An 18820-nucleotide genomic window follows, 5' to 3' on the forward strand; every position below is an offset into this window, starting at 1 on the left:
TGGTCATCCAATCTTTTACATTTTTAACACACTCTGTTAGCTTAGATAATTTAGAAGTTTCATCTGGTCTTGTTGAGTAATCTTTTGTTGTACTTTAAATAAGTACACTTATTTTGATGCACATGTGAAGTACTTGATTATAATTTTAACCCGTGTATTGTCAATATTAAATTTAAAGTTAATATATTTTAAATGAACTAAATTGCAACTTCATCCTTACAAATGTGTAATTATGAAGTTTCAATAGAAATGAGATTAAAGTCAATGATTTAATATTTTTCACAAGGGCAGATATCAGTATGCTAATCATTTTATGCTAAACATTTCTCTCTCTCTCTCTCTCTCTCTCTTTGTAAATCTGAATAAATATAGATGATTTGAAGGGTTAGTTCACCCAAAATGAGCAAATTGGCATAATGTAATCGCCGTCATATAATTTCAATTAAATTGTATTGTTTTATGGCCATTATTTTAAAAAACCTACCCTATGTAGTAAGCTATAGGAATCATTTTCTTTTCTTTATGGAGTTCTGTTACTCAGCAGAAACACTGTGTGAAAGCACAACATGAACCTGCTGTTGCAACTTAGGCTGCTGTTGTGAAACAGGCGTAAAAGTGAATCCATTAGAAATTCCATTTTGCAGTTACTGTATGTATACACAGCTTCAACAAAATTTGAACCAGTGTTTCTCATACCACAAACTGCACATGATCTGTCTCCACAGACATGGTTTTGCTCAAGTATCACTGACCCAGACCCAGACAGGCCGGTCTGTGGTTTATTTCTCAGGCCACAGCACCCTAAAATAGAGCTTTCTGTACTCCCACTCCTAAAGCGAGCCCATAATTCCCACCCGCCCTACAGATTTATCCAAACATAGGGTTAAAATGATCTCTGGCTAACTTATGTAGGTCATAATTTGTGTGTCTTGTTTTGTTTAACAGATTTAAATCGGCTTGATTATAATATTAATGTACATTCATTATGCCATCACATCATCACATTTAAGTACAATGATGTATCGCCTAAATTCCTTGGAACAAATACAGTCATAAACGAGAAAATAGTTTTCACTTACATTAATATGGGTGACCTATTCCAAAGATCTCCATTGTGATGTTTTTTTTCCTTTTCTTAGGGGTTCCTTCTTCAGTCCTCTTTACCAAAAATACCAACAAGGATGGGTTTGAACAAAACATTAAACAAATTCTTGACCCTATTGTACTCATTTTGAAGTTTACAATTTTTACAGTGGTTTTGTTTTCGAGGAACAGGAAAGAGTTAACAATCATGGGCGCCAAAATAATCAGTCAAGGGGTGGGTGGTCTCAGGGGAATTCTGCTTATCATGGATGAAGAAAATGAACTGCAGGAAAGGGAGGGAAGTGGATTGGGGGAAAACACGTCTTCTTTCTGGAGGCACAAATGTGTGCAGTGGTATTCAGAAGGAGTGTGATATTAAGTGAAAGGTTGTGCTTTTGTGGCAGGAGGAAGCAAGGTGACTGTGGTCATCATGTGTGTGGAAATCTAGTTAAATAAAGTGTGGAAAGTGTGTATATTTGGGAGATTTGGGAAGAATGTTGATGGAGAGACATGTTTCCGTTTGCAAAGTCTGGCAGAGCCGCATATAGAGAAAAAGGCAAGTATAAGATAAATTATTGCCAAGAACAAGTGCTTACTCTTGTGTTTGAGGCTTTGAAGCATACTGTAGGATAATGTTCAGCACAAATTCAGCCATGACCAATGCTTTAATAAAAATGTTCTTCACTTTTCAATGAAACACTGATATATTCCTTGTGATGAGTGAGAGATAGAATCCCCCAGGCAGTAAGTGTGATGCTGGTCAGCTGTGCTGCTGATAAACTCGGAGTACACCCATCTTTGTTCTTCGACACAAAACAGCTGCTGTGTCCAGAATATACAACTAGTGTGCTGCATACTACTAACTTTTCTCTAACTGCAACTTTATAGCTCTCATTCACAAATGTATATTTCCTAATTGGGACTTTATATCTCACAATTGCAACTTATTTCTTACTATTACCATGTTATATCTCACAATTGTGCTTTATATCTTTCAAAAACAAATTGATATCACACAAATTCAACTTTTTTCTCATAACTGCAGCTTTATATCTCTCAATCACAAATGTATATACAGTGGGTATAGAAAAGAATCACCCCCTTCAAAAATAATCACATTTTGTTGCTTTGCAGCCTGAAATGAAGATGGACGCAGTTTTTGTTTTATCCAGCTGTGTTTACTCAGTGCAACATATAGCATCCAAGTGAAAGATATAACACCAACATGTAAAAAACAAACAAACAAAAAATTTAAAAACAAAACAAAAACAGAATCACTGTGTTGGAAAAAGGATCACCCACTTATGTCAGTATTTTGTTGAACCACCTTTTGCTTTAATTACAGCCTTTAGTCTGTTGGGATATGTCTCTACTAACTTTACACATCTAGACTTTGCAATATTTGCCCACTCTCCTTTGCAGAACTGCTCAAGTTCAGTTAAATCTGATGGTGACAGTTTGTGGACTGCAGTCTTCAAGTCTGGGCTTTGACTAGGCCATGCAAGGACATTCATCTTTTTCTCCTTCAACCACTGTGTGGTCAGTTTTGCTGTGTTCTTTTGGTCTTTTGGGTCATTGTCATTTTGAAAGTAAACCTTTTTCCCATTGACAACTTTCTGGCAGAGGGCAGCAGATTTTCCTCAAGAATTTGACGGTATTTTGCCCCATCCATTTTTCCTTCTATCCTGACAAGTGCTCCAGTCCCTGCTGCAGAGAAACAACCCCATAACAGTATATTACCACCTCCATACTTTACTGTAGGAGCGGTGTTATTTGGATGGTGAGCTGTATTGGACTTTCGCCAGACATATCGTTTGGTGTTGAGGCCAAATAATTCAATTTTAGTCACATCTGCCTCAGAATCTTCAAAGTGCGTTTTGTCAAAGCTCAGTCATGACTGTATGTGGCCTTTTTGGGGAGTGGCTTTTTTTCTAGCAACCCTCCCATACAAGCCACATTTGTGGAGAATTTGTGATATTGTTGTCACATGCACACAATGATCAGTCTTTGTCATAAATTCCTGCAACTGCTTCAGAATGGCTGTAGGCCTCTTGGTAGCCTCTCTGACCAGTTCCTCCTGACTATTTCATCCAGTTTGGAGCGACGTCCTGATCCAGGGATGGTCTGTGTTGTACCAAATACCTTCCACTTCTTAATAATAGACTTCACTGGGCTTCTAGGCATTGATAAAGCCTTTTGTACACAGCAAAATCCCCAGAGTTAAATCAGCTCTGCTCAGAGTACATATTGTCCCAGTCTACAGAGTGTTAAAGTAACACTGAAGCCGAGTTAAAGTTAATGGGATAATTAAGTGATTAATTAAGTAATGATTGAGCATTAGTAAAGAAAACCCGAGTTGATTTAACTCTGGGGATTTTGCTGTGACATCTCCTGACTTGCGCCTGTCCACAACTTTATCCCGGAGATCTTTTGACAGTCCTTGCCACTCATAGTTGATTGTTTGCTTCAGTTGCACTACCAACTGATTGATTTTACAAGTCATTTTTAGGGAAAATTCCCGGGAAGGCGCGTCCTCGCGCCTTAGACAGTCCAGAGGAGGGAGGGAGGGAGGGAGTTCTGGAAGAGGGCGAGGAATAGAAGAGGTGTCAAACAAAACCAAGTCCAAAATAAAAGTCCATGGGGGACTGGAGGGTGGGAGGAGCCATGGGGAAGCCAGGAGCAAGAGAAGCCAGATGTATACCCAGGCCACAGTCAGCATGGAGTTCCACGGCGGAGTCACAGGAGGGAGGAGCCATGGTGGAGATGTAACCAGAGGAACGATCTCCTGTGACGAGGCTGGCCAAGATGGAGCCGAGGAGACACGGAGCCAGGGTGACACAGAAGGTCCGGAGGGCCAAGGTGGAGCTCATGGCTCAAGGGACTGGGACTCAAGGGACTCTGAGATGTGGATCTGGAAGACCACTGCGGAGCCAGTGCAACCGAGGACAACGGTGGAGCTGGAGGGAAGGAGGAGCCCGGTGGAGCTGAAGGGATAAAGGGCAGAGGTGCAACTGGCAGCCCATAATCCTGAGGTGGAATCGTCTGACCAAGGTGAAGCTGGTGGGACGGGGGAGCCTGGTGGAGCTGGTGGGATTATGGGCCATGGTGGAGCTGAGCGAGCATTTGGCCAAGGCGGAGCCGATGGGTTGGAGGACCGAGGTGGAGTCTGGGGCTCTGTGGCTGGAGGCGGAGACAGGGTATCCTCATGCCAAGGCGATGCAGGGGACTGGAAGGCCTGAGGTGAATCAGAGTGCCCGGATGGCGCTGACTGAGGATGAGCTTAAGGCGCTGACACGAATCAGTTGAGGCAGGGCTAAGGAACTGACTGCTTTTTGGAGAGGAGGCAGGAGAGGGAGGCTGGGTGGGAACACAGGAGAGCAGGAGTTAGGAGGAACCATAGGAGACGCAGGAGTTTCTGGGCTGGGCGGAATCAGCAGGAGCACTAGAGGTTTCTGGCTGAACGGGGGCAGAAGAAAAAGGGAATTTACCTCCTCATTATAGTCCAATTCCCAGGGTCCACATTCACCTCACATGCAGCGGTGGCAGTGTGGGCGGGACTTCCATCCATGCCCTCAAACTCCACAAGTACTCACTCGGCGACGGGCATTGTTGCCGACTCACACACCTGGTCAGACATTAAATTGGGCTCAGGCTCCAAGGCGGAACATGGCTCAGCAGGGCTCGCTGGCTCTTTCTCCGTGGCAGGCGCAGGCTCCGTTTCTGCAGTGGAATCAGGCTGTAGCTCCGTCTGGCTGGGTGTTGGCTGACTGGCTCCGTAGGCTCTGCAAGGCCGATGGTGAATGCTGAGTTATTAACCAGCATCCACTCCACACATGTGACGAAATCATCCTAAGGACCTCTCCCTGGCAGGTTTGCTCTAGACTGCTCGCTAAGACTTGAGATGTAAAAAACGCAAAACGAGCGGTCTGGGTAGTGCGTCGGATTTCCCAGCTCTATTAAGTCCGTGGTGTGGATTTCCAGGGAGTGATCCCTCTGCTCCAGGCACAACAATTGGACTGCAGGAAGGTCCATGGTGATGGAGGCTGAGTTATTAACCAGCACCCACTCCACACATGCGACGAAATCATCCTAAGTACCTCTCCCTGGCAGGTTTGCTCTAGACTGCTAGCTAAGACTTGAGATGTAAAACACGCAAAACGAGCGGTCTGGGTAGTGCGTCGGATTTCCCAGCTCTATGAAGTCCGTGGTGTGGATTTCCAGGGAGTGATCCCTCTGCTCCAGGCACAACAATTGGACTGCAGGAAGGTCCATGGTGATGGAGGGAAAAAACAAAAAAAGAAAATGCCGCAAAACAAACACTGTTAGCAGTCCTGTCTTCTGTCACGGAATGTGCTAAACAGAGTACTCACAAAGACGGAATAACAATAATAGTCTTTAATCCAAATAACGTAGGGAAACAGAGAAACAAGCTAGCAACACATCCAAGCACGATGTTAAGACAGGACACCGAAGTCAGGAAACATGGGACTTTAAGTACAAAAACGGGTGTCAAACTCAAATCCTGGAGGGCCGGAGCCCTGCAGAGTTTTGTTCAACCCTGCTACAACACACATACCATGTAGTTTTCATATAAGCCTGAAGGACTTGATTAGTTGAATAAGGTGTGTTTAATTAGGGTTGAATCTAAATTTTGCAGGGCTCTGGCCCTCCAGGAATTGAGTTTGACACCCCTGTACTAAACCAAATGAGGACTAATAGGCTAATTAATAGACAACAGGTGAACTAAATACAATAATCACATGCACACTATGGAAACTGGGTCAGACAACAAGGCACTAAAGACAAAACCAAAAACACAAAGACCATACATGTGACATTTATATCTCACAGCTGATAATTTCTCATTTTGACTACATTTCTCACATTTTGATCATTTGAATTCATTTGTGAAATCTTACTTTAAACTTTATTTCCCCATATTTTTTATTTTTTGCTCTGAGGTGGAAACAGGCTTCCATACCAGAGAGGAGTGTGGCCGATGGGTGATATAAAACTGATAAATAATTGATATAGGCCAAGAAAAATTTGTTTATTGTTGGATTTACACATATATTTTTGCCTTTATTATATAGAAAAGTGGAGAACTCAAAGGAAGGTGGAGGAAGAGAGAGAAAGTGGAAATGGGACATGACTCCTGGATTCAAACTCTGGTCTCTGGTTGTTTTGTGAAAAAAAATCTTGCCAGTCTGATTAAAAATGAAAATAATCTGATTTCGTAATAGAAATCACAGCTAATTGTACTTTCAGATACTGCACACAGTATACATATTACATACTGCAGAAATAGAGTGGTAATGTGCTCTTCCAAGTATAGTCAGCCTCTCCACCACCCCCCTTTCTGTGGTTCTGATGTAACCAGTTCTTCCTTTTGAAAGGTCTTTCATTTTCCAGTTGTTCTTAAGTAAGAAAACATGTCTAGTAAAAACAAGAGCATGCTGAATTTTGATCCCATTATTGCATCATGCTTGTCTTATGTAATGGGCCCAAAAAAAGACGCCCATGTGTAAAATGAGCAGTAGGGTGTGCACTTCCCCCCCGCAAGCTTCCTCGCTTGTGTTTGGTGGTCTGAGCTCCACTACAGGCGCTGTGGGATCCCATGTCAATAAAGTGAGATCAGGATACTGTGGTCCATCAGAAAAGAACATCCAACAGCAACACCGCTGAGTGAAACAAACAGTCAGGGAATCTGCTTTTCTGTTTGCAGGAGGATGCGCCAGTCAAGTCGTCAGTGGCTCAGCTGGCTGGAAAACTCAAAGGTCATGCACCACCAATGCCAGGAAGCATGGAGGTAGTGGAACATCTGACGTCTTTCTGTTAGTCTCTTATTGGTTGTTCCTAATGCAAATTATGTTTGTTTTTCTTCATTTTTAAATGGTACTGAAATAGTTTGGGCAAAACAAACATCGAGGAAGGGTTCTGAAGCAATATGTGCCAATGTTGTCAAGACTGAGGAGCTCTGTTGTTTACAAAAGTGGTGATTCCACCTAGTGTCAATTACATGGCCTTGTCAGTGGAGAATGTACATTCTCTATTTTCAGTCCCACTAGTGATCATGTATATTATAACCTGTATGGTACTGAATTGCAGGTGAAATCTATGAGAAGACCCCCATGTTCTCTGGTGATAAACAACCAAAAAGATGAAGAACATGAAGAGGTGAGCATGTAACTGTCAACACATCAGTTACTATGAGTTATAAATATCAATAATCGATTAATGTTAAAACATCTTGTTATATCTTAATGCCATTTGTAATCATTTTTTTTTTCTGGTGCAGAAGGTGTTCATTTGTCCTCATCCTCCTAAGTTGAAGATAAAGAGCTCACCCCTCATTGAAAAACTACAGGTGAGATTTCCTTGATTATCCACTTCACACAAGATCTTAGTTTCAGCCAGCTGTTTGCACAAGCATTTACCATATATTTCCGTCCGGCAGCCATATCACCCTGTAGCCCAAGACTGGTTACCCACTGAAGCTAAGCAGGGCTGAGCCTGGTCAGTACCTGGATGGGAGACCTCCTGGGAAAACTAGGTTGCTGCTGGAAGAGGTGTTAGTGAGGCCAGCAGGGGGTGCTCACCCTGTGGTCTGTGTGGGTCCTAACGCCCCAGTATAGTGACGGGGACACTATACTGTCAACAAGCACCGTCCTTCGGATGAGACGTTAAACCGAGGTCCTGACTCTCTGTGGTCATTAAAAATCCCAGGATGTCTTTCGAAAAGAGTAGAGGTGTGACCTTGGCATCCTGGCCAAATTTGCCCATTGGCCTCTGACCATCATGGCCTCCTAACAATCCCCATATCTGCTGATTGGCTTCATCACTCTGTCTCCTCTCCACCAGTAAGCTGGTGTGTGGTGGGCGTTCTGGCACTATGGCTGCCGTCGCATCATCCAGGTGGATGCTGCACACTGGTGGTGAATGAGGAGATACCCACTGACAATGTAAAGCGCTTTGAGTGCCTAGAAAAGCGCTATATAAATGTAATGAATAAAAATATATTTGCATTTGAAAGATGCTGACCTTGCAGGTTTGTGAGGTTGCTTATCAATTTAACATATCATTTCCGAAGTGAACTTTCATTCAGGAAACAGGAAATGTGTTGTGTCGTGAAACTATTAGCTGAAACGGAATTGAGTTTTCAGTACATTTTAAATGCATATGCTTCCTGCAGCATTAATTGAAATATTCTCCTCTTTTTTTTGTAAAGGCCAATTTATTGTCTATTTTTAACACCAACATCTTACTCATAGCATTTTGCAAGTCTACCTGTTGAACCTGCTGCTACTTTTATGAAACTCTCCTGTCACCCAGTGTTGAAAATGTGCTATTGCAAGGGCATATCAAAAACAAGACCACACAATGGTCTAAAATGTTCAGAATGGCAAGCTATAAGAACACTCTTGATATTTATGCAGTATATAGTATGTGTACTATACATACAGTAGTATGCATATTGCATATGCAACATAAAAAATAATGTTGGGGAATATTGGGGAAGTCATGGCCTAATGGTTAGAGAGTCTCGTACCGGCAGGGATTGTAGGTGGGGGGAGTGAATGTACAGCGCTCTCTCCCACCTTCAATACCACGACTGAGGTGCCCTTGAGCAAGGCACCGAACCCCCAACTGCTCCCCGGGCGCCGCAGCAAAAAATGGCTGCCCACTGCTCCGGGTGTGTGTTCACGGTGTGTGTGTGTTCACTGCTGTGTGTGTGCACTTTGGATGGGATAAATGCAGAGCACTAATTCCGAGTATGGGTCACCATACTTGGCCACATGTCACTTCACTTCACTTCATAATAATATCCACCAAGATTTTTTTATCATCTTCTTTTAGTCATTATTTTATGAAACTGACAAAATGTAAAAACTAGACACACTTTTACTTAAAACCAGTAGGCAGTATACAGTGTTATGTGCAGCTTGCAGTAAAAGATATTCCTCTGCAAACAAAGCCAAGGTTTTTTAATACAACTCTTCTGCCACCTAGAGTTTATATTGTACTCCTGCAAGGTCAATACCTGCAACTGAACCCCAGATATCTGTCACGAGAGATGTCTAGTTAGTTTGAACTGTCATTGGTCCATGGGATACGTCTGCTCATAAACGGAACAGGTCTGCACTCGCTCCTCCAATTGGTTCAGGCAAGGACTCTAATGAGATAACAGCTTAGCCACAGTTGCTGAGTGCTGACCTGTAATAGACTTGACTTAGCAGCTATCAGGCAGTCATGGGACAAAAGGGTTGCCGTTTCTCTCTCTTGTTCTCTCCTGTACAGGTAGGAGATATTTATTTCGGAACAACATCTTTCAATTTACAATGCAAGAGGAACTCAATCAAGCTTTTTTAGTTGTTTTAAGTTGCTGTTTCTTGAGGTGTGTATATATATATATATATATATATACATGTCATCCAATGTCAACGGCTCACTAGATTTAGATCATTTGTTGCCTTTTTTGTTTGTTGAGATTAGGCTGATTTATTTTAGGCAGAACTGGTGGAATTCAAACTAAGCCTAATCTGTATCCAGCAGCCTATGGCAGAGGTTAACCATGGGTAAGACACAGGTAGTCAAGTTAAAGATGATTTTAAGAACCTAGATACAGTACTACTGTGAATGGTGATGAACTTGTCTTTTAATTTCCATTTAAAAGCAATACCTTTTTAAATTTTTTATGTATTTTAATGTTAACTACTTAATGTATTTTTATTCATTAAAATATTTTAACACTTATTAAGTATATTGCATTTTCTATTTTTATTAAAAAATTCACTTGCTATTAATAGCTTATTTTATTAAATTAAATACATTTTATGATCGTTTTTAAATTGTATTCACTTTTAAAAATAATTTTTACTTGTATAACATTACATTTTATATTTCCATTTTGAAATATTATGTTTCTATTAACAATTGTGTCAAATATGTTTGATTAATTACTTGTTTTTATTTTATAAATTGGCTTTTTGCTTTTAGTATATAGGAAAATGGGATTTTGACAGGAAATCGGTGTGTGAGAGAGAGAATAGGTTACATGACCCAGGTCAGGCTCAAACCTGACTACCCTAGAGCCAGTGTTATTTTACTATCATTGATATACTATTATAGTTTTTGTTATTATTCTAAATGATTTTTTTTTTTCTAAATTCTAAACTCTAATATGTTTTTTTTCACTTTATTTTAGGTAGTTTTAGTAATTTTGTCATTTTTGTTAGTTTGTCATTTTTATTAATGAGTGTTTATTTATTTATATTTATTAGTTTTAGTATATTTAGTTTCAGGTATTTTAGAAATTCAAGTTAAACTGAACAAAAATGAGAAATGTTGCCTTGCCTTAGAAACTAGCTGAAATATTTTATTTTATGTAACAACATTTTTATTTATTTATGGTTGGTTGGTTGGTTTTAGTTATAACCATAATAATCCGGCCTTGAGCACAACAGTTCCTTATACAGGATGTCTTGAACAACACACTGCCCTGTGTGCCACTAAATACATATTTAAAGTAAAATAATTGTTAATTTAACTCCCACAATTTTATGTACATCGCATCATCAGTAAGTTGCATTAGATTAATATGTGCATTATATCATCTGCTCTGTTCTCTAGATAGCATTTAAAAACAATTTGACCACTAGTTTTGTCTCTATTCAAGAACATTATGCAGGAGCCTTAAAACATTCTTTCCTTCTCTCTTTAAGGCCAATCTTGCTCTCTCTCCAACTGTCCTGCTCTCCCCACCCAAAAGTCCAGAGTCCAAACAGCCGCCCACAGCCTGCAGTCCCATCAGCCCCTGCAGCTCCCTGAGCTCCACCCTGCAGCCCACTCAGCTGTCCTGTGAAGATGAGGCGCCGGTTAGCTTCGAGCAGCCGGTCGAGGGTACTCCACAGCCAAGCATCAACAAGGTCAACTAGCTTATAAATATATCGCTTTCCAAAATACATTTTGTCCAAAATGTATATTTATATTTTTTACTCTTGTTTGGGAACTTACTGTAATGTCAATGTGACACAAACTTGTCCTTTAGAGCGAAGATTTGATTCTGATAAAGAAGTGACAATCATTTACATTCGGTATAAAATATTTACTCTAATAAGTAACAAATTGCTTTCTTCTTAACAGTGGAAATGTAAATAAAAATGAGATGGGAGGAAAAATTATTTTTCAGTGTTTTTGCATTCTCTCACAAAACTTTTGCATTTCCCCAAGAAACTTTGCATTTGCTCACAAAACTTTTGTGATGGAAATAATGAGGTGGGAGGAGAATGGAAAGTTTCTTGGGGGAATGCAATATTTTTGCAAGAAAATGCAAATGTTTTGTAAGAGAATGCAATACTTCTGCAAGAGAAAGTTTCTCAGAGTAACACAGAAAAATGCACTAAAATATAATTTTTCCTCCCAACTTATTTTTGTTTCTATCAGCATGTCCCCTTAGGAGCTCTGTAGTAATGCTTTTTGAATATATATATAAAAATATCAATACAATTTAAATAATAAAAATATAAAAAATAAAATAAAATATAAATAAATAAAAAAAAAACTATTGCTTTGCAGCAAAATACCAACACTTTTGGATTGTGTGAGGGATACTCTCTTAGAATTTACTTTACAGTAAGTATATGCATTCCAAATATACTGTGATGGGTTTAGGGTTGCATCAGTAAATAATAACTGGTACTGCAGGGCTGTGATCACATATTTTGGTCTGTAAGTGGACATTTAATTTTAATTTGTCATTGAAAACCCTGTATTTTTTGTAGACTAATATGAGTGGCAAAACATGATCTCTTGAAAGTTCTGCAGTAACCTTTTACAGGCTTGCTGTTTCTCAGAAAATCTCTGATGTGTGCAGAAGAGGATCTGATGATATCAGCATGAAGGTCAAGGTGCACATCTCTTTGCAGCCAGTATTGTGGGCTTAAGCTCTGTGTAAGCCTATAGAGACTGTCCTCTCTAATCCAATCAGGCCACTTCTGCATCATACCCTCTGTACCTCTTCAAAGAGCATTCACAAAAGAATGCAGCAATAACACATGATTGTTTATATTTAGTTAAAGTAGTACTTAGCTGCCGAGCTATGTTCTTTGATTCTGGAATGCAATGGGAATTCACAGAAAGGTCTGAATTTGTTTGCAATTCAGTTGAATTAATTTGGACAGTTGACTCACAAACTGAATCATTTTCAGCTATTTCTGACAGGATGATGAATAAGATAGAAAACAAAATAAGTGCTGGATGAGTTATTTAATTCAATGTAGGATGAGTACAATCCACTGTAGGAAATAAAACGTGTTTTTAATCATTTGTCAGCGAAGAAGCAGCTTGACACTGCAAAGCCAATTTAGTTAAACATATCCATAACAGCATACAAAAACGTTCAAATACTGGGACAATTTTGATCATGAAAGGCTAGAAATGCCCCTAAACTGCTGTATGCGGTATGCTAATATTACATTCTGTAAATAGCCTAATGTACTGTTGGTTGTCGAAGGTTACTTTGAGTCCAGGTTTAACGTAAAACTACTAAATCCTCTTTTTTGTTTTACATCCTTAAAATCTAGTATAATCCAATACTGGAGTGCTGTCATTCAAGAGCAACAGCTCTGTCCGCAAAACCTAATCTTTCCACCTAGATGTCAAACTAGGCAGAAACCATCACAGGAAGGAACCAAGCAGGAGCGGTTTCTTCATTAGGGCGATAGGGCGACGCACCACCAAAGTGTGAAAGGGAGGATTTTTTTCTATTACATTCAACCACAGTGTTACGCTAGCTGTCACTGTTCTGGACTGTTTGTTCTGCCTCAGGATATATAGTCCAATCAGCGTCAAGTCACATTATGTGGAGTACCGCCCCTTTTTGGACGATTTCACTCAGGCTGAGAATAGACTTCCATACAAAGATTTATTTATTTATTTTTCGATTTGCAGGGACTGCAATGGGAGGGAGGACTAGCACTAATCTGCTTTCGTCATCATTCATAAATGTAACTTTTAAAATGTAACAACGATTGGTGGGAACAAACATACCTCTATTAATTATCTTTAAGCTGAAGTCAGGACTAGTCTGGATGGCCTGAATAAAGCAAATCAGTAACTTAACAGTAAAGTTTTGATGGATGACGATTGAAATGGAGGTAAAGACTATTCCAGTGACATACAGGAGTCGTACATTATTAGACACGCGCAAGTCTGTTATTATTAGTGTGCAAATAGACAAACCGTGTATGTGCGCTCTCTGATAGCTTTTTGCACGAGCACTTTCAGTATGGTTGCATGTCTGTCAAGTGTTTTATAAACCCTAGTTCAGACTACACGACTTTAAACGTCGGCAGATAGCTGTGCTGTTCAGTCTACATGACTTGCTGTCTGTTTTGAAGTCGTTGTAGTATTCACACAACGTAAATGATCCACAACAGGGGGTCACACACTACACAGGCTGACAACAACTCTGTCACCCAACGACTCTACACGGTCCCCAAACCATGTTTTGTCATGAAAACAGACGTGAGAAGTTGAACGGGAATGACGCAAAACAACAAGTGAAACAGGAGTTGTTTATTTGTAAATGGACGTCAGGAAGAAATTAGTGCTGCAAGCTGTTTGTGTGATGATCTGTTCTGAAAAAATTTGCTCCATTTCTTGTGTCCAAACTTCTTAAAGCCATGTTGGTGCTGCTGTTTTTCGGCCCTGTCCCAAATGGCACCCTAAACCCTCGCGGTCTTCCTCTTAGTCCGCCCTTTCGTGACGTAATGCCGCTTTGACTGTCGGGTAGAAGTCTGCTGCGGAGCTCGCCCCAGTGCGGGCTCAGCAGAAGTGCGGATCGAGGGCACATAACGGCCGCAAAGGGGGCGCTCGAGAGAACCCTTCTCAATGCTAAAATGACGAATGGGACACCCTACCGTCTCGTGGACTTAACGGACACGCGGCGGCTATTGTAAGTCCGTAAGACTGCAAGTGCACATGAAGTGTTCCATTTGGGACAGGGCCTTCTTCCGCTGACCTCAAACCATGCCTTGCTCTCTCATTGGCTGTAGCTCGTTGCGACACCTGATTCCACGTGTTGTCGAGTTGGTCGACAGCTCCAGATATTTAGCATGCTAGATATTTGTTTGGCGTCAGCGAGCCTCTTTGACGCATCGTTGAGTAATTCACACATAAAGATTGCCGAGCGCTGATTTTCCCGCGATCACTGCCCGCTGTCAGCGAGCTCGTTGACTTGCAAATCGGACTTAAAATCCTGTAGTGTGAACTTGTCATAATGGACACTTGCTGAAGAAGCATGTTTTAGGAGTTTGCAATGGTCAGTGCTATTTATATACATATGGACATCAGTACTCACTCTGACAGAGGAACCGTTCTCTGGTGATGTCGAGCCGCCTTAAGATCACCACATTCGACAAATTCAGAATGTTTTTATTTGCTTTTTAATTTGTGTTTTGCTCTGTTTAATAATTCTGAATGGATCTGTCTACATTTATATACAGTCAGGTTAAGGCGACTGGTATAGTGGTCTGTTGTCGTCTCTGTGTCACGTTTATGGTCGGTTTTTGTTTTGTTTTCCCTGTGTTCCTGCCTCCTGTTTCTTTATGCCCTTATTTGGTCCTTCCTGTTCCTGTCCCCATTTAGTTCTATTAGTTCCAGGTGTTTCTCATTATTAGTTATCCTCCTCACCTCTCTGCCCCTCGTTATCTGCCCTATTTGAGTTCTAGCCTGTTCTGTTCTCCCTTGTCTGGAATTGTTAATGTCAACCCTTGCTATGTGTGTTTTCCTGTTTCCCTGGATATTATTAAAGTCTAAGTTTGAATTCGACTCTGCGTCTCCTCGCTCCGTCCTCCTCACAGTAGCGAACCATGACACTCCGTGTGCTCCTGTTTGGTATTGCAGCTTGACTTGTAGTTATAGAAAATGCTCTAAACAAATGTGACATTTATTTTTTTTCCCTCACAGTTTTTGCTGTTGCACTGTATAAATAAATTGTGAATTATGAAATTTTAATGTTTTAATTTATCTTGAAAAATTCTAGAAGAAAATATTGTTTTGTGAGAATCATCCTCAAACTCTTGAACTTGTTAAAACAATGATCTTTATTTAAAATGTTTCAAGTCAATATTTTCCCTTTTTGCTATACTGGGATATATGCTAAAATTGTTGGACGTGGCACCCAACCTAGAAAATTTTCCACCAACCGCCACTGGAACCAAGTATCCATCCCAGGAACCGGTCCCAGAATGCATTGCAACAAGCTCAACTGGGATGGTCGATTAGTCAAGAAGAATGTTGAATATAATTTTGCTTTAAAATAAAAATAGTTCAGTGTAATTAAAAGGCCATTTTATCATATTGAGAGGAATACACAACATCACCACCTAAATTTCAGATTTCTGTGAAACCCATTTGTTTTTCAATAAATGATGAATACACTTTTACATTTGGTCCCCCTAAATCATAAATATTTGGTTAGATCCATGATTTTACGCAATAGTTGTTTATTTTTTTGCTTATCACAGCCTTGTGTTGTTAGCTTAGCAACACTCTGCTGTGTGGTAAATATGACGAGGGCTATTTGTGTGGCACATGGTGTTGCAGCCATTTTCCTTTTCATTTAATCAATTCCAGTTTCATTTATGATGTTCTGTCCAGTTAGCATGCTGCTTATGTAGCATGGCGGCTAAGTAAGTAAGTTTTGATACAAAGTAAATATGTCAGTTGTAGTCTGTAGTTTATTAAAGTTATGAATTAATTCAACTTTTACAAACTCAGCTAGTCTGATTTTGTGTATTCACTCCACAGAGTCGAGCTAGGCTGTCTTTTAAGCGACGGCTGCCCACACGACAACACAGGAAGTCAGCATGTGAGGAGACTAAATGGAACGAGGGAAATGACTCTCCATGTGCACCAGATAGTCAACAGCAGAATGGAGATGAAGGGGAATTATTTGGTGGGCCTTCACAGGAGGATACTGAAGATAAAACAGACTCTGTTCAACCCACCAATGGCCCACAACAGGAAAAAGACGGGACAGAGCACTTAGATGTACCCCAAGAAAATGAGGGGACCGAAGTAACCCATATAGGAAGTGAGGAATTAAATAAGGGAGGATATGAACCTTTTGACTGTAAACAGGCTCAAGAAGAAGACAAGGAAGAGACAGAAGAGGACAGGACAGAAGTGAAAGAAGACAAGGAAGTTCTGGATGCAGAGAACAACCCAGAATAGAAGTAACAGGGTAATGGTCATCAAAATGTTTTTTTTTTTTTTTGCGCAACATAAGCATTGATTTAGCAAGCTAGAATAGTGAGAAGGTTATTGCCGACCACAGTTGAATTAATAGCGATTCTAACAAATGTTCATGTGGATTCGCTGAGAACAGACTCCAGTATAGATGAAGAATGACAAAGTCTGAATGCCAGGATTGAATTCTTCTCTTTTAGGACTGTGGATTTGTGGACTTATTGCTAAAGCAAATAGTACACAAAGGGTTAGATGTTATCAGCACACTCATGGCAATTTGTTGCAATTTTATGTTTTGGAGTATTGGTGGTGAATTTGTATAATCTCATTTGTATGTTTTTGTACAATCTCCTTGCACCCCACTGCTGGTTAGGTTTAGTGGTGGACCTTTAAAAAAAATCATACATTTTTTTTACAAATCAAACTGTACAAATTAGCCACCAACTGCAAAAATGTGTAACAGTTATGTTTTCTCAAGAGATCAGGTGGGATCTTATAGCTAAAATGAAGCCATTATATCAAACCCTGAGTTTCTATTCAAACTCTGTATGGTATGTCTGAGTTATTTATATGCCTTGATTATCTTACTTGCTTTTTCTTTTAAATAAACGTATGTTGGATTCTTATTTGCTGTTCAGAGAACAGGAACGCTTTCACCTTTGGAGAGCATTTTCCATTTTAAAAATACTTTTCCAGCCTTCACCCTGTTTGAATATTCATGTGATAAATATCACTGAAATAGGTGTAGTTTTATTGACTGTTGGTTAATTTGAAATATCTGACATGCCTCTGTGATAGTCCTAGGCTCTGTAAACAGCAAAAGTTGTCTAGAAATGCTTCATAAACACTTCAGAAATGATTTATCAGTCATTTTGAGTGTTTAGGTTCACTGACATTGAGTTGGCTGAGAGGGTTGTGGAGAGGGTGTGGTTAAAGTTGCAAAATCACGAGTCACTAACTGCACTTTTATTTTCTGATGGTTACTAAAATTCACCGTTTTTTAATAACAAGATACATATAATCAATACAAAGAACATAGTGGCAGATATATTGCGAAAGCCAAATTTATCAGCAGTCTCCACTGCTGCTATGGAAAGATACTTTATTATTAAATAAAATGCCTGAAATGTATCACTGTGACAGCAAAGCTACTGTACTGCATCAATGATCTACTACTTCCCATATAAGTCTGAATAAAGAGCTTTATTTACACTTACCAGATGCTTTCCTTTATTATGTAAGCATCACTGACTCCACTGACTGGCGTGAGCAAACCAGGTAACATGGTTACCCCCCCTCCCATTTGAATTGCTTGACATAATAATTTGCTATCTTACTGAATAGTTCACTTTTTAGTTACAACAAGCCTAATTGCTTTCGCCTTTTGCTCAAAATGAAACCAAATGCACTCGATTCTGCACATGTGGCTGTAGCATTTTCAGTAATTATACTCTAACAGAGGTCACTAACCTCTGTTAGAGTATAGGGTTACACTTTACTTGAAGGGGTGTGCATAAGACTGACATGACACCTACATAATCATGACATGACACGTCACGAATATGAAGGTTTTTTATGCCATTCATTCTTGTGTCATTCACTCAGTTATGTAATTTTTAATGCAAAGATGACATTGTTTGAGATGTCTTTGTTATGGGCTATGGTTAGGGGTAAGGGTAGGGGTAGGGTTAGGTTAGGGTTAGGTCAAATAATGTCATATTCATGTCAGTCTTATGCACACCCCTTCAAGTAAAGTGTTACCGAGTATAGTGATGTTATTACTTCGGTAAAAATTATTCTGATTGGTTAAATCATAGAAAAACAAACAGATGTGCGTCAACTTCAAAGCATATCTCTGGAGGTTATTTAGGTGACAAGCGATTAGAGTTCACACGCAACGTGTCGCTCCCAAGACGTGTATCTGCCACCCATGCATCAGGGTGACGGAAGATGCCCATATGTATATACCATCCTGGGTGCCGTTACGAATTTCCCTGGAGACCAGTCCTGCACAGACAGATACTAACTAACACTTGGATAGTTTATTTCTTACTACGTGAACATGACTGAAATTAAATATTTTCGTTTCCTGTATCTTTTTTTTTTTTTTTTTTGGTGCAGCTCTGATGAATATATGAAGCTCTCTGAAGCACGTAGTCTCTGCATGCGTTCTCGCTTTGAGTAATTTCCTCTTGACATAAAAGTTATGCTGGCACAATTAATTACTTTTTTTTTCATTACAGTCACAGGACAAGCTGCGTTGCACACAAATTTGTTTGGTGATTCAAATTTAGGGGGGCCAAGCTTGTTGACACGGGGCCACTGCCCCCCAACAACTCAGCTAGATGTTTCAAACAATATTCTTCATTATTTTCTTCAATATTAAGATAAAAAATAAAGCAAATGCTTTAACTGTAAATTGGTCATGTAGTTCAGAGGCCCTAATGACCTTTGTGACCTAAGCTGTCATAGTAAGTCAGAAGAG

At 40.0% G+C, this 18820-nt stretch overlaps 1 protein-coding gene across 1 annotated transcript in view; it reads left to right on the forward strand.

Moving 5' to 3' along the window:
• Positions 1-17693, forward strand: part of LOC107699820 (capZ-interacting protein-like) — a 28098-nt gene extending 10405 nt beyond the window's left edge. The window contains exons 2-6 of the mRNA XM_016501214.1: positions 6809-6892; positions 7192-7260; positions 7382-7450; positions 10806-11009; positions 15895-17693. Coding sequence (XP_016356700.1) covers positions 6809-6892; positions 7192-7260; positions 7382-7450; positions 10806-11009; positions 15895-16320 — 852 coding nt within the window. The 3' untranslated portion in view covers positions 16321-17693. The remainder of the gene's footprint in view (positions 1-6808; positions 6893-7191; positions 7261-7381; positions 7451-10805; positions 11010-15894) is intronic.
• The last annotated feature ends 1127 nt before the right edge of the window (positions 17694-18820 follow it).

The sequence above is a fragment of the Sinocyclocheilus anshuiensis genome, unplaced genomic scaffold, assembly GCF_001515605.1.
Source record: "Sinocyclocheilus anshuiensis isolate Anshui unplaced genomic scaffold, SAMN03320099.WGS_v1.1 scaffold194, whole genome shotgun sequence".
Lineage (NCBI taxonomy): Eukaryota > Metazoa > Chordata > Actinopteri > Cypriniformes > Cyprinidae > Sinocyclocheilus > Sinocyclocheilus anshuiensis.